This window comes from Lampetra planeri, chromosome 50 (assembly GCF_965212315.1).
Source record: "Lampetra planeri chromosome 50, kcLamPlan1.2.h2, whole genome shotgun sequence".
Taxonomy (NCBI): domain Eukaryota; kingdom Metazoa; phylum Chordata; class Hyperoartia; order Petromyzontiformes; family Petromyzontidae; genus Lampetra; species Lampetra planeri.
Window position 1 is genome coordinate 2728583 of NC_136156.1, and position 15167 is coordinate 2743749.

The 15167-nt window shown below is 49.4% G+C and overlaps 1 protein-coding gene across 1 annotated transcript in view; it reads right to left on the bottom strand.

Moving 5' to 3' along the window:
* The window catches only part of LOC144734241 (uncharacterized), a 122153-nt gene that overhangs the window by 24350 nt on the left and 82636 nt on the right, over positions 1–15167 (bottom strand). The window contains exons 2-3 of the mRNA XM_078616364.1: positions 6826–6978; positions 2792–2880 (exon numbers count right to left, since the gene is read on the bottom strand). Of these exons, the coding sequence (XP_078472490.1) occupies positions 2792–2880; positions 6826–6978 (242 nt within the window). The remainder of the gene's footprint in view (positions 1–2791; positions 2881–6825; positions 6979–15167) is intronic.

The following is a 15167-nucleotide window of genomic DNA, read 5'->3' on the forward strand; positions in this document are numbered from 1 at the left end:
TATGATCATTGTCATGGCCACTGTGGGGATCCGGACACCCTTACAATTTGTCTTTCTGTCACTGAGAGACATCCACAACATTTTGGACAAAAAGTTCTGGCATTTTTGAGACCCGTGTCTTTCTCCGTTGAGCAAGGCGATACAAATGCCGATAATTCCAAAGACAGAACATTTCAATAAACAGCAACGCATGGATGGTTGGGCTCGGTATGGAATCATTAGCCAGTACAATAGTTGTATGGAAAGCTGGACAATTGCAAACACCCTACAAAGCAACGTAGAAGCAACGGAAATGTGGTTTTAGGACGAGATGAGTAAACTTGCATGTATTTCAGATAGGAGGGTGCACAACCAGAATATTAATGAGAATAATGAGAGAAAGGCAATGTTAGATTTCTTGGATATGGGAAGAGAAGGCGAGAGCGAATATAAATGTGATCTTGACCGGGAATCATGTTCGGTGCAAGACAGCAAATTAAGCAACATAACCACATTTAACAATTGGATGCGACTGGGAGGATTATCTTGAGTCAATATCATGGACAGGGATGACTGGAAGACAAGGCCATGATCGCAGACATCTTTCAGAAAGGACATGGCACACAGACCGGGAGAGAGTTGTACTGTAAAGATTTCATGTATCTAATAAGAGGTTCTTTGGGTTAGATCGCATGAATGTAAATGTGTAGTTTAAACCCTCCACCACCCGACACAACCAATTACAGTAAAACCTTGGATTGCGAGCATAATTCGTTCCTGAAACGTGTTTGTAATCCAAAGCACTCGTATATCAGTTGTGATCACGTGACGCTCGGCAGACAAAGCGTACACGTACTACTCGTATTGCAAGACCTCGCTCGTTTATCAAATTAATATTTATTTAAATTCTTGCTCGTCTTGCAAAACACTCGCAGACCAAGTTACTCGCAATCCAAGGTTTTACTGTAGTAAGGTTATTAATTGGCTGTGTCGGTTACTAATTGGCTGTGTCCGGTGGTGGCGGGTTTAACGACACATTTATATTTACGCGAACTAACCCACCAAAAAACCTCTATTATGGATGACATCGGTCGCGAAAGCCTGCGTGTTAAACAGATTTCATGTCATATACTGCAGTGAACTCCTCTTATCTGTGATCAGGTGGGGGGGGGGGGGTGAACAACATCACGGACACCGTCTGTGATCTCCCCGTTAACCACGGGGACCATTCCCTCGGCAGTCGTCCTCAACATCCACAGTGGCGGCTGCAACCCTGGTGCATTATGGGTAATGCTCCACACACAACACGTGCGTCCAGAATATGGAGACAAATGGGAGGTATGTTTATGTATTCATGTTTAACATTTTCGTGCCTTTCGTGCGTTGGGTTAAAGGAGTTCGTGGTTGTAATGAGGTGATCATCAACAATCTGGAGATCGCATCGAAGCTGCGGAAATGTTGAGCGAAGCGTGAGCGCTTTGAATCGTAGACGAGGGGGTCGGGCGATGACGGGAAATGTGAAATACTTCGCTCGAGACGGGAAGAAATGTTTCTTCAAACGTAAACACGCGCATCTGGAAATACACCAGCCAGCCTGGAGTCTGGGAGTTTCCCTCTCTCTCAGCGAGCATAACAAATCATGCCTTTTATTGCTCCGATTTCAATTTAAAGAACCGCTGTATGGTCACTGAAAAAGCAACAATTCACTGTGTACATTGTAGCAGGTGCAGCCCTGCAATTGCTTGCTCATACCGCTGCTGGTGGAAGGATCCGCACTAAAAAGGAGCTCTGGTGAACCCCTCGAGGGTATTTGGCCTACTCTTCCACGCTGGCCAGACGTCTTAGAAGAGGTTTGAGTACCCACACTTTACCCCACCACGTGCGTCCTGCCGATGCAATCTCAAAAAAGGCGCCCATGTCCTTTCCCAAAGACGTCGGGGGATGAACGGCCCTCGATTCATCTCCGTGATATTACCCAAGACGTTTGCATTAGATAATCCCAGTTGCGTCCAATAGTCCAAATGTCTTCATGTACTTGACGACTAACTGTGGTGCACCCACTTCTACTGCTGGGTGGGATGGAGGCGGAAGGATTTAATGAACTTCCATCGTCTTCTTGGTTCTGTCGGTAAAGTCACGTAGAAGGGAAATAATAAAATAATGATAAAACATAATAAAATTCTCACGACGTTTCGGCCACAACACAAGCAAAGCTGTCTTCACCTGAGGACGGCTGCTTGTGTTGTGGCCGAAACGTCGTGAGAATTATATTTTATCATGTTTTAGTTTTATTATTTTATTATTTCCATTCTACGTGACTTTACCGAAAGAACCAAGAAGATGAATCCCTGCAGTCACGAAAGCTTTAAATCGAAATGAACTTCCATCGGTTTCAACCGCCACGCCGGGAGTTGGAATCGAACCGGTGGCCTCTGGATCGCACCACTGTGGAAGCGTCCACTCGCTGTGCCGACTCAGAGTGACACTCTCCCATTCATCATTCGCATGGTCTTACGATGGAACAAAAATATATCTCATTGGGGCGACATTTCAGACAATGACCCCTCTTCAGAATCACTCGGCCGCGATCGTCTCGTGTTCTCAGATGGAAGAGCGTGGACTCGACTTCGAGAAAGTGACGTCACATCCTGTGAATGAACAATTTTCAGATCGATCTGAAACGTTTCATTCTTTTGGATCATCTGAAATTTCAAATCTCGAAACGATTGTCAGACTTTTCAAATCAGCAGCGCATCCCCGATCTCATGTTGTATGTCGCAACCTGTGGGAGTCTGGGGCGAGTTCAACCTACCGGCGAAGGTGGAGGAGCCCTCAGTGTGACCCGAATGGATTCACGGGGCGACTCGGTGGACGCTTGACTCCCCGTTACACTGTCCTGATCTGTACACACGCACACACACACACACAAACAAAATAAAGATCCCCCATATAGACTTAATGGCCTGTTGGGCAAATCGCTGTTAGCGAGATGCACCGATGAAGGCGGACACGGCGCACGAGGGGGTGAGTGGTCAGCACCACACACTGCACCCGATACTCATTTGAGGCTGAGTCAACCTAGGGGAGGCCCAGGACCGTTTTAGATAATCATCACTGGTGTTGGCCATGAGCGGGAATCGAACTCGGGTCGCCGGGTTCGAAGTGCACACGACCACCCCCCAAGCACCCATGCACACACGCACATGACACCTGTATACACACGTGTTCATCACGCCAACAACATCACAACTACAACAGCTGCCAATTGCCCTCCCCCACCCCCAACCCCCCCGAAGTAGCCGTTTCAAGTTTGACGTTGATTCTGTTTCACCAGGTGAGAAGCCACGTGACCAGGATCGAGTATAATTTTCAAAAACGACAAACACAAACACAAAGGACAGCAATGAAGAAAATAGCAATCGGAATAAAAAAACAAGCATCACACGAGGAATACAATTACATTAAAGATTTCGCACAAACATAAATCTACGATAAGTCAAAAATAAATATTTAATTTCCTGCAGCGCAAATCGGCTTGGGCAGATTTACCTCCAGATTGACCACAGGGCAAAATGATAAAACTCAGGAACATTGCGGGTTGACCATAACACGAATATGTAAACAACATCACCAGATTGCGTGTGACGGCCTAAGCGTACCTCAAGGTCACGTGGAGTGCCAAAGGGAAACAAGACAAAACCTCAGACAATTCTGGGGCAAGTGAGGCTGCGAAAGATTGTCTGGGCCAGCTCCACACCCAGCCGCCTTTGTCTCCCCAGTGATGATGTTCACAGAGCACACCAGGTACTCATTTGAGGCTAAGTCAACCCAGGGGTGACCCAGGAGCAGTTCAGATGTCACTCGCCACTGATCTAATTCATGGCTGCTAATCGGACCCAAGGTGCCCGGTTCGAAGCAAAGTGCACGCGTGCACACGCATAGACCCGCCGTGCGGCCTTCTTATAGGCTGCTGCTGGGGCAGCTGCTGTTAGCGAGCCTCTGTTTGGGTTGGAACGGCGCGTGAACGGGGGCGGTATGGCCAGCGGCACATCCGGCCACCTTTTGTTGGTCCCCAGCGAGGGCGTTGAGACGCCACGGCGAGTCGGCCTAGGAGAGGTGTCCCGGAAACCACCGGTTCTGATAACCCTTCGTCGAGCCACTACTGGATGAAGGCCTGCGTCATGCCGTGGCCATCGTGCAGGGTTTGTTTGCTCTGCCACGCTGGCCCAGAACCGATGGAGAGTTCACAAACTCGGGTCGCCGGGTTCAGTAGGAGCAGCGCGCTAACGCCTTTAGGGACCGTCCATAAATGACGTCACGCGATTTTGGACGATTTTTGACCCCCCCCCCCTCGTCACACGGCGTCACAAAAAGTCAGACCCCTCCCCCTCGAATATGACGTCACAAAGCTCTGCCCCCCCCCCCCCCCCAAATAAAACATGCTTCAAATCGCTTTAAACTATTGTCATTGTAGTGCGTATTTAATGTGGCGCTGCACTCTGATGTTGTAGGAGAAAATATTTATTAAAAATTATATTTAATTAAGTAGAACGTGTTTTCTATATTTATTTCAAGTTGCGCATTTTGAGGTGACGTCACATTTCTCAAACACCCCCCCCCCCTCGTCACACATCGTCACAAATGTCTGACCCCCCCCCCCCTAGGTGCGTGACGTCATTTATGGACGGCCCCTCACGTGACCACAGCCTCGCACGACACACATTCCCTCCGTCATCAAAGCCATCCCCAATGCCGCACCTACCGCCTATCGCATAACAGGGATTCGAAAACATAAACGGCACAATTGTCCTTGGGGAAAATAAAAAAAAACACAAAGAGCGTTCTGATTGCAGAGGGCCGCTTGCATTCAGCTCGGTGGGTTTGGCTTGGGCCATATCTCGGCCCAAATCAGCAAGCGCACCTTGCTCTGTTGACATGGCGGCATCCAACAAACCTGGGGTGGATTTTATGACGAACGTCGTCATAAAACAGCACAGAGCAGAGGGATTGCAAAAATAGAAGCACAAGCCAGGCAGTGGGGAGCTTGCGGGAAACGAGAACTATTTCTGTGCGCGTGGCACACCGAACTGCACACCCCCGGTGACCCGGGTTCGATTCCCATTCTCGACCAATAACAGTGGCGACGATTTGAACCGCTCTTGGGCCTCTCCCGAGGTTTACTCGGCCTTAAATGAGGACCTGGTGCGGTGTGTAAACGTCAGCACTCCCTTCATAGGCGCTCGCTTACAGCATTTGCTATACGGGGGATTTTTGCCATTTCATGATACACACGGACACCCACACACACACACCTGTACAAACACACTCACATCTAAACACACATACACCTACACCCATACAAAAACAAACAAAAATATACCCTCATAGCCTTAACAGAAGTGCTTTTAGCAAGCACCTATGAAGGCCAGCACGACACACTAAAGGGGGTGACGTGGTGAACAAACTGCTCATTTAAGGCTGGGTCGACCTAGGGGAGGCCCAGGACCAGTTCAGATAATCGTCACCGGTGTTGGCCATGAGCGGGAATCGAACTCTGGTCGCCGGGTTCGTAGCGCAGCGCGCTAATCGCTACGCTGCCGCTCCCCACGCAACGACTCGCACGTATAAAGACAATGATCCCACTGCATAGTAGAATGGCAACTCGCTCCCTCCAGAACGTTTAGCTGGGCACGGGGTCAAAGTTCTTTGGTGCGTGCAGCTCGTTGGAGCCCTCTCGCCATGGTCTCGCGATGGCGCTCTCGGCACCGTGCCGCAAGACCAAGAACCTCCCAATTCCAAACTCTCGCAGCGAGCGAGCGGTGCGAGGTCGCCTCGCGTCACGGAACGATCCGTGGTGTCTACTTCTGAAGCCTCTCTGTAGGCCTCTGTATCCACACTGGACGTTGCAGTGTGACGAGGCTTGGAATGCCGAACTGGGTTCGCGAGAAGTCGCAAACACCTCCTCGTGGGAGACCCAACGGTGCAGAAGATCCCCGGCTTCTACCTTCCGCGAAGCTTCTGGGGCCCCAACCGCTAAACCGCGTCCACGCGGATAATTAATGATTATTGATGACGTATGCATGCACGTTGAATTTTCTTCGCGCACCACGTAGCCAACCGTGCAAATCAGAGGTGCGCGGGAGGGGGGGGGGGGAAATGACGACGCACAAATGGAAAATTAAAAACTCTCCCGAGTGCAGCGACCGTGGTAACCACCGGGGACAGGGTTGTGGAACAAACCGTGACTCGATGCCCGATTCACAAACACGACAGAGGACCACGGCAATGGCACCACTCCGTGACTCCTGACGCAATTGCATGGCTCAACCACGCTCGGTGTAAAATCACAGCTCTACTTCATCATCATCATCAGCCGTAAGAAGAAGGAGAAGGAGGAGGAGGAGAATAAGATGCCCTGCAAAGAGTGATTGTCGCATGTCAATCAAAATGATTTGATTTTGTTTAAATACATATTTATATTTGGTCCACTGAGCGGGAACAGGACGCGCCAGTGGAAAAGGGGTTAAGAACGATCTTTCAGTAAAGTAACGTAGAAGGGAAATAATAAAATAATAATAAAACATAATAAAATACAATTCTCACGACGTCTCGGCCACAACGCAAGCAGCCGTCCTCTGCGTTGTGGCCGAAACGTCGTGAGAATTATTTTATTATGTTTTATTTTTATTACTTTATAATTTCCCTTCTACGTGACTTTACCGAAAGAACCAAGAAGATGAATCCCTGCAGTCACGAAAGCTTTAAATCGAAGGTGTTAAGAACGAGTCTAGGGGAGGGAGAATGGTCGGGCAAACGGCGAACGGGGTCGGCGGTGCAGGGTCCCACCGTGGCGCTCCACTCTGGGCTTCTCCGCAGCGCTCTGCCAGAGCTCGTCCACGCAGCGTGGACGCGTCGACGGCACCAGCGCGTTGGTCTTGACGGCGCGAGTCGTCCGGAAGTGATCCGTCCTCCGGTTCTCATCCTGCAGGGTGGACACGGCTGGTGGGAGAGAGGGAGGGAGGGATAGAGATGAGCGCAGGTTAATTTGGCCATCGTTGTTGACGTCAACATCGATGGCATCTTCGGCATCATCATGGTCGTCGGTTTTGTGGGTAACATCGTAGTCGCCATTACAGTCATCATTACCATGATCATCATCCTCGTATTCATCATCATCAAACTATCATCATTTTCACTGTCATCACTATCATCTGGGGCCATATTGATGCATTAATTAAATTACTTATCTAAATTCTTTCTCAGGCTCACGGTAAACTAATTAGAATAAAACATATTTCACTATTTTAAGCTAACGATACACACATCTAATTATGTGTTTGAGAAGCAACGTATTGATGGTTTCGTGCATGCAAGGAGAGGCTTCTAGGATCACTCGTGGCCTCTGTAACAACCCCGATGATCAAAAGAAGAATTGGTTCTTGAACCAAATCAAGATCCTGAATCGCAAATTTCATAGAATCACCGACTCGACTTTACCACGATCAACAGTACCGACATCACTGTCATAATCATCCATATCACAACTGTCACTTGTTTCACGATCACCGTCACCATCATTGCCATCATTCACATCGTCATAAAGATATTCATCACTCTCATCATCATCATCACTGTCTCACCATCATTGGAAATCGATCGAACTCATCATAATCATCATGATGGATGCACCGGCCCCCAGCACGGGTTTATTTGTTGACTCGTCTCGACGTTCGTGATGTTTGTGTTGACGTTGTTGTGATGTTTGTATGTAGGCTGTGCGTATGCGAATATAAATGTGTGTCTCGCAAGAGCGTGGGCAGCAAGCTGTGAGAACCGGATAGTTAGAGAATTCGAAGAAGCAGATACTGAGGGCTTAATTTCTCATGCGATAATGTCCAGGAATGCTGATGTCACACATGATTTCATGTCACAACCGTCTGCGTGTCCTTATTAAACAGTTTAATCCCACGGATGACGACGTCAAATGTGAACGCTGTCCTGAAGGACATTCGATAACCCCGAAGCGCTATTCACTATTCACGGGCGCGCATCTCGGTCTCGCCGCGCCGGGAGTTGGAATTGAACCGGCGACCCCTGGACTGCAAGTTTAGTCTGCTCAGCATCGCACCACGGCTTCCTCCGTCACTCGAGAACAAGAGATGGCGTGGAGGGGCGGCGAAGGGGGGGTTATGGGAGGGGATGTGAGATTAAATCTCCTTGCGGGAGACAGACTAATTGGTACCGTCAGTTACTGACATCACTCGCTAGCCACCAACGCCCCGTTTCTGCTTTCATGACGGACGTCTCCAATCCGTAATCTTCCGGGGCTTTAATGAGCCCAATCACCTGTCGGGTCGGTCCCTGTAATGCGCACATGCCTCTCGCTTTATAAATACACCTGGGTGACTTCACGACTCCGCGCCCAAGAGCTGTAATCAGGGATATTGCTCCGCGAGACATTTGAATGCAAAAAATTACTCCCACGCACCCCCCGTGACCCGTAATCACATTCGCAGTCACTGACAGTCGTGAGATGGGAATACGTTGCAAGGACGCAAGTGCCGGTGGGCGAAAGCGGAGGCCACGACGAATCCCACCCGCACAGCCTCCGTGGACTGTTGGCAACAAGCGCCGTTCGCGAGCACATATCAAGAATCTGAATCTGTATTTGTACAGAATCCGATGAGCTGTGAAGATTTTTTTTTTCACAGATCACAGATGTCCAGGAAGGGCACGGGGTCAGAAAGTTACAACAGCAAATTTTTGTTTTTTAAACGATAGGAGTGCAAAGCATAGGGAAGGTAAGAAAATCACAAAAAAAAAATTTAATTAAAGATTTTTATTTTACCAGGTAAGGCCCAGTGAGTGAATTATTAGCTTCTTTTTCAGAAGCGACCTGGCCACGACCGATAGCGCAACATCAGGTGCCTTATTGTGTGGACATTTACAGCAGCCAAACATACTCTAAATACATCGAAGCACACGTTGATTTTAGATGAGGAGAAGAGCGTTGCAACACCGCACACGATCAGCTCTCTCTGCCTTCCCAGTGCTGATGTTCTCCAAAAAGTGGCCGGATAATCACCGAAGGCCAAGTCTGAACGACGAACGAGAGGGGGAGGGAGCTCCAACCCCAGTTCTGTTATCAACTCGCTACTGATGTTAGCCATTTGCTGGCAAATTGAATTAAAGTTCCAGGCGGGTTCGTAGCGCAGTGCGCTAACTGCTGCGCCACCGTTCCCCCCCGCCCCGCCCGCGGTGGAACACGCGTGTTTGCGTGCGTACCGACAATCGCACAGCTGCAACACGTTACGCGAAATTGTGTTCCGTTGCCTTTATGTCTCAAGGTCACGCCAAGCTACGTGGTATTTTGTTTTGTTTTGCGGAATTACGTCGCATAAAGTTTTGCCTTCTTCAAGGGTTTGGGTCTGTAAATGAAGTGAAAACAAGCGCAGGGCAACGGAGGACGACTAGATTTTAGCATACCACAATGCAGTTCTTCTGCACTGGTGGTTTTGCGTTACGTGCGAGGCCCCGTGAGCTTTTGAACAAGCGGTGCGCATCTTCGTCATGAAATCTATCTCAAATCAAGATTAAATATATCTCACTAAGGGTTTCGGGTGGAGGTGGAGTGGGTTGTGTGGGGGGGGGGGTGGAAGGGAATAAATAAATAATCAATGAAAGGTCACGCTGGGGAGATGTATGCGCGTTAAGCCGGGCGTAACAATGACGGCGAACCATTTATCCACCGAACAATGCTCGGTGGTTGCCTTCAAACACGACCGCACTGCCCTCCTCCCGGTGCTGATCTCCCTCCGCCGCCCGTACATTCACCCGCCACTCCGGCCTCAAAGATCGCACTCAACAGGAGTTGCTACGCTGCCGAGATTTAAAGCCGTGCGGTTGAACTTCGTTTTTTTATCGCTCAACGAAGGAGCCAGGTAATGACGTCTTTTTTTTTTAATGCAGATATTTCCACCTTTCTTCCCACCGCCACCATCACCAACGCCGTTCCGCGCTTGATCTCGCGAAGCGCACGAATGTTTCCTACAAACGATCGTCTGCCCCACCCCCCCCCCCCAAGTTGTCACCGGGGCGAGACGCAGATCCCGATAATGAAGACGATGACGGATGTGTTGTGCCACCGAGCAAAATGGCTCGATGTCAGAAATAAAAATGGGATACAGACCCTGTAATCTACACCGTCTTATTTTTCCCACCTCTTTCCGAAACTTCAGCCACCGCCCACCAAACCCCCCTGTAATTGAATCTACGACAGATTTTCAAAGTCGTCTGTCATTTTTTTTTTGGTTCCGTACGTATCTGCCCGCTGGTTTAAACATTTTTTTTATTTTGTTTTAGGCAGTTCTCTATGGACCGCGTGACCTCAAGATGTCCTGAGAAACCCTCACCTGCCTGGGTGTTGTGCCAAAAACGCACGCGGCACACCGAGCTCCTGGCCGAAGCAACATCTGCGGGACAGAGATTCCGTCCAACGGAGCTCTGTGTTTATTATTTCCTGCGCACGCACTCCTGCCACCTCCTATCCCCCCCGTACCTCCGATGATCACAGTTGGCTATGTTCAACGTACATACGCAGATTATCATGGTTAGCTACGTACGCTGCGAAAGAGTTTCAAGACACACATTATCACGATTGGCTACGTACGGTGTGAAAGAAGTTCAACACACACATTGGCACGGTTGGCTATGTAATGTGCGAAAGAAGTTCAACAAACAGACGCATGCGCACCGCGATCTACAACTCGCCTCAACAACTGCCAACACGAGAGGGAAATGGCCTTAAGTCAATGCCGTGACTGAAATTATGGGCCAGCTCTGAAGTGGAATATTACAACAACATCAACAAATCTCACCGGTTTTGGGGATTAGGTTTGCGAGCAGATTAAATTTGGTAGAGAATGAATGGTGGCAATCTCTTATTTTCAACATATACTGCATTATAGCCCCAATAAAAAACATAGATGCATTGATATTTTCACAGAATGTATGTGTACAATTACGACTAAATTTGAATGCATACATTTCCTCCTTGCCTGGTTTTATTTACTTACCCATCAGAAGTCTATTGCGCTAGAGATATTTAATTGTATAAATGGGTACCGATTGCACTTCAAATACATTGGATAATAAAATCTAAACGAGTTCCGATTTAGACGCTGCATTAATCCAAAAACTGCATTGTGAACAATGCACGCGCGCACATGCCCTCTTACAGACCGTCAGCGGAAGAGTTCCTGCCCATCCTCACGAATGAGTTCGCGAAGACGAGGCTACTAAGACCAGAGCAACTTATGACACCGCCGCAAAGCCAACCCAAATATTTCGCCTTCTTTCGATGAAAACAACGACGAATCGATGAGGCACTTACGATTGGTCGCCGTGCCTGCACGTCTCATTTTGGGATCCCATGCCACATCCCAACGCGACCACCGCCGCCGCCGCCGCCACGGCGAAATCCTCCGACGGGTGGCAAAGCAGCAGCCGCAACCGCCACCTCTCACCGCGGACGCATCTGTGCCGCACTGTACGTACAGTGGTGCAGGGAGAAGACTTTTCTGAGAGCTGCACTCGGCACGACCGGCAGGGCCGTACCATTCATAACGGGGACTTAATCCGCCACTCTCGCCCGCCCGCCCGCCCGCTCTCGCGCTCTCTCTTTCCCCGACCTCCCGCATCATTACCTGCGACCTTTCCCCACACTGGGTGGGGAGGGGCGCAGCTGGGGAGGGATAACGAGGAATATATTTTCAGTAAAATCGGCGGTTGTTTTGGGAAGGAACCGCGGAGTTTTGTTTGGGAAGCCTCAAGAGTTTGGGGGGGGGGGGAGGTTGGGCAGGGGGCAATGGTGGTGCCTGGACTTTAGCAGATATTACCTTTGGGCCCTCCCCCCCAACAAATCGCTCAATTTCAATTTACAAAATCCTAGTGGAGGTGACAAGAGAAGAGATCGTGTATACTGTGGACGCAAATAGATGCAGTGAGATGAGAGGAATATATAGACAAACACTGCGATGCAGTGAGTTGAGATGCACACAAGGTCGATTGCGAGACATCGAATTGGCCTTTTTACGGCGCCTAGCTGAGTATATATTCGAACAGGATGTGAAATTGTTTGATCATTTTTTCATGAATTAATTCAGACCGACTTGAGCTCATTTGGGCTCGACGCTTTTTGCTTAGATTGCTTAACGCCTTGTGCGGGGGGAGTGGGGAGGGAGGCAGAGTTAAATTATTTTTTTATATTTGGTGGGGAGCTGGGGCCACGCTGTGCCACGCGGTGCCGAGCCGAGCTCACAAAACCGCGGTGTTGGGGAATTCTGCAGCGATGCGGATAAAGCGCTGTGAATGGGCGCATTTTTTTCTTTCAAGCGATGAATAATTTGAACAAAAAGCATTCGCAAATTCAGCCCGAAATAAATACATTTCGTCACCAAAAAAAAAAGATGGGTTTGTAAACGACATTTTTTTATGATGGGAGGGGGGGGAAATGTGTTGACAATGGTTTGTGTGGAGAAGCCACACGGAGATAGAGAGGGATTTCAGTGTGAGCCAGGGTTGTCACGTGTCTTGGTTGTCCTAGGGCAGGGGTCGGCAACCTACGGCTCCGGAGCCGCATGCGGCTCTTTACGGGCTGCTTCTTGACGATATGTACGTATGCACAGTATGTACTCAGATGCATTACGGCTCTTGAAATACTGAATTTTGTACCGAATTGGAAAGAAATGGCTCTTCTTGTTATTTTGGTTGCCGACCCCTGTCCTAGGGGGAAAAAAACCCTTTTAGAGGTAGCTGCTGTCCTAGTGAATCTGCAAGTCTTCCCAGCACATTAAAATCCCCACGTTTTGTCGGCTGCGTAAATGAGACACAACTCAAGACAATACATTTAATTGTAGTTAGTCCCCTCTGGATTGTGAGATATTCTCCATGAAATGTCCTTGGGTTTTTTTGTTGTTGTACCCACCATAGGTGGCAACCCCAGTGAGGGCCCTTCATCGGAAAGCCTCTGGGGTCCACAATGATTCTCCCAGAGCCTTGAAACATCAACACAGCCTTCAAAACTGAATTTGCATCACAGGATGCCACAAGCAAGTCAGGTACACTTAGGTGAAGGTAAAGGTGCAGCCCTGCAATTCTTTACTTATATAACTGCTGGCGGAAAGGCATCTACCGATACTAATGGGAGCTCTAAAACCCCCTCTTTGAGGATAGTTTGTCCTACCATTCCACGCTGGCCAGACGTCTTGGAAGAGGGGAGAATACCCATACTTCACCGCAGCATCTCCGATTACAAGTTCAACATAGAATGGAAATAACAAAATAATAAAAATAAAACATGATAAAATCATTCTCACGACGTTTCGGCCACAACGCAAGTAGCCGTCCTCAGGTGGAGAACAGGTGGAGAACAGACCTGTTCTCCACCTGAGGACGGCTGCTTGCGTTGTGGCCGAAACGTCGTGAGAATTATTTTATTATGTTTTATTTTTATTATTTCCCTTCTACGTGACTTTACCGAAAGAACCAAGAAGATGAATCCCTGCAGTCACGAAAGCTTTAAATCGACATTGAAGTTCAACATACATACACACACCACACGCGACCTGGCAATCAACCGTCCGTGGGGCACCCATTTGCACTGCCGGGCGAACAGAGGCCGGCTGCAACGAAGTAGCGTCGCTCGGATCGCAGGTCCGGTGCTCTGACCCGGTACGCCGCGGCCACATCCAAGCAACGACCGCATTTGTTATGCTGTTGCTTTGACGGCGGTCACGCGTCTTTCTGAGCTTGCATCCAGCACCCGGGGGGCGCGGGCCTGACAGTCACGCGCTTTCTCGGTCCTTTTTTCAAGCTCGGGAGCTCTCGTGCTTTTTCCTTTTTAAAGCCGAGTGGCAGGCGAGCGTTAATTAAAAGCGATTTAATCTGCCGCATGCGAGCGGGTGCATTCCAGGCCAGGCACGTCACGGGGTAAAGCCGCGCGCCGCTCTTTCCGGCAAAACTTCGGCAACGGTGGACGCCGACGCCTGGCGTCCCGAGAGCGCGGCAGAGCGAGCGGCGATTCGGGAACGATAATCCCGCGGCCAAAAAAATGGGCTCTTCTCGCCGCCCTCCCATTGCCCCGAAAAAAAACAGCCACAGCAGCAGCAGCATCAGGCGAGGGAAACAAGCGGAGCGTGAAGTGCCACCGGGGATAATCCCGCAAGCCCCGCGTCGCAGCTCGCCAAACAAAGAACTCGGAACAAAACAGGAGATGAGCGGGAGAGACAAGAGCGGAGGGGGCTTCCGCCGTCCAGCGGAGCGCTAATCCCGCAGACGCGGCCGTGCCATCGCTGTCTGCAACCGATGGCATGGCCGCCCTCGAAAAGATTTCCCGCCGCTCGGCGCCGGTGAAACGTCCAGCCCGGATCGAGCGCCGGCGCCCGCCACACGCTCGCCGCGATAACGGGGAGTGACGCCACGGCGGTGACCAGTAACGGAGGGGGGGGGGGGGCCGGTTCGATGAGAGGGGCAGCGTGGCCGTTTGTGGTTGCTCTGCCGTACAGCTCTCGGGCGTGTTTTTTCTCTCCGCGTGCTGGAAGCTTCTTCAGCAAACCGAGTTTGAGGAAGAACAACAAAAATGACCTCCGAACAACACACGCTAACAACCCAAAAACACAAAACCGCAGAGATAATATCGCCGCAGAGGATGTTTACAATGAAAATTAAATTAGAATTTATAGAGCGGCAAAACGCAACCGCATCTCAAGACACTGGCTACAGCAGTGGGATGCGGGCATCGCGGGTAAAAGGAGGCGCACATATGCTTTGTACTTTTAAATATTTTAAAGAGAGGAGGCAAATATAGGCAGCGGAGAAAAGGGAAGTCTTGAGCATGGACTTTGAACTCGGGCGGCAAAGAGTCGCAGCTGCAGGATCTCAATAATAATTGGGAACGAATAAAAATATCAAACAAACAAAAAATATATATTATATTTCCCTCTCCAAAAGAAATCCACGTAAACATGTGGCCCTTTGAAGAAAAGCGAAGAAAGACGAAAGCGATCTCAAAGAGACGCGTTTTTTGACCGCGAGACTTAACAACTCTCTTCACTCGCACATTTCAAAACGCGGCGCTTTTTTCTTGTTCTTTAACGGAAATGTGAAACATAAAGTCTCGCACGATTCGC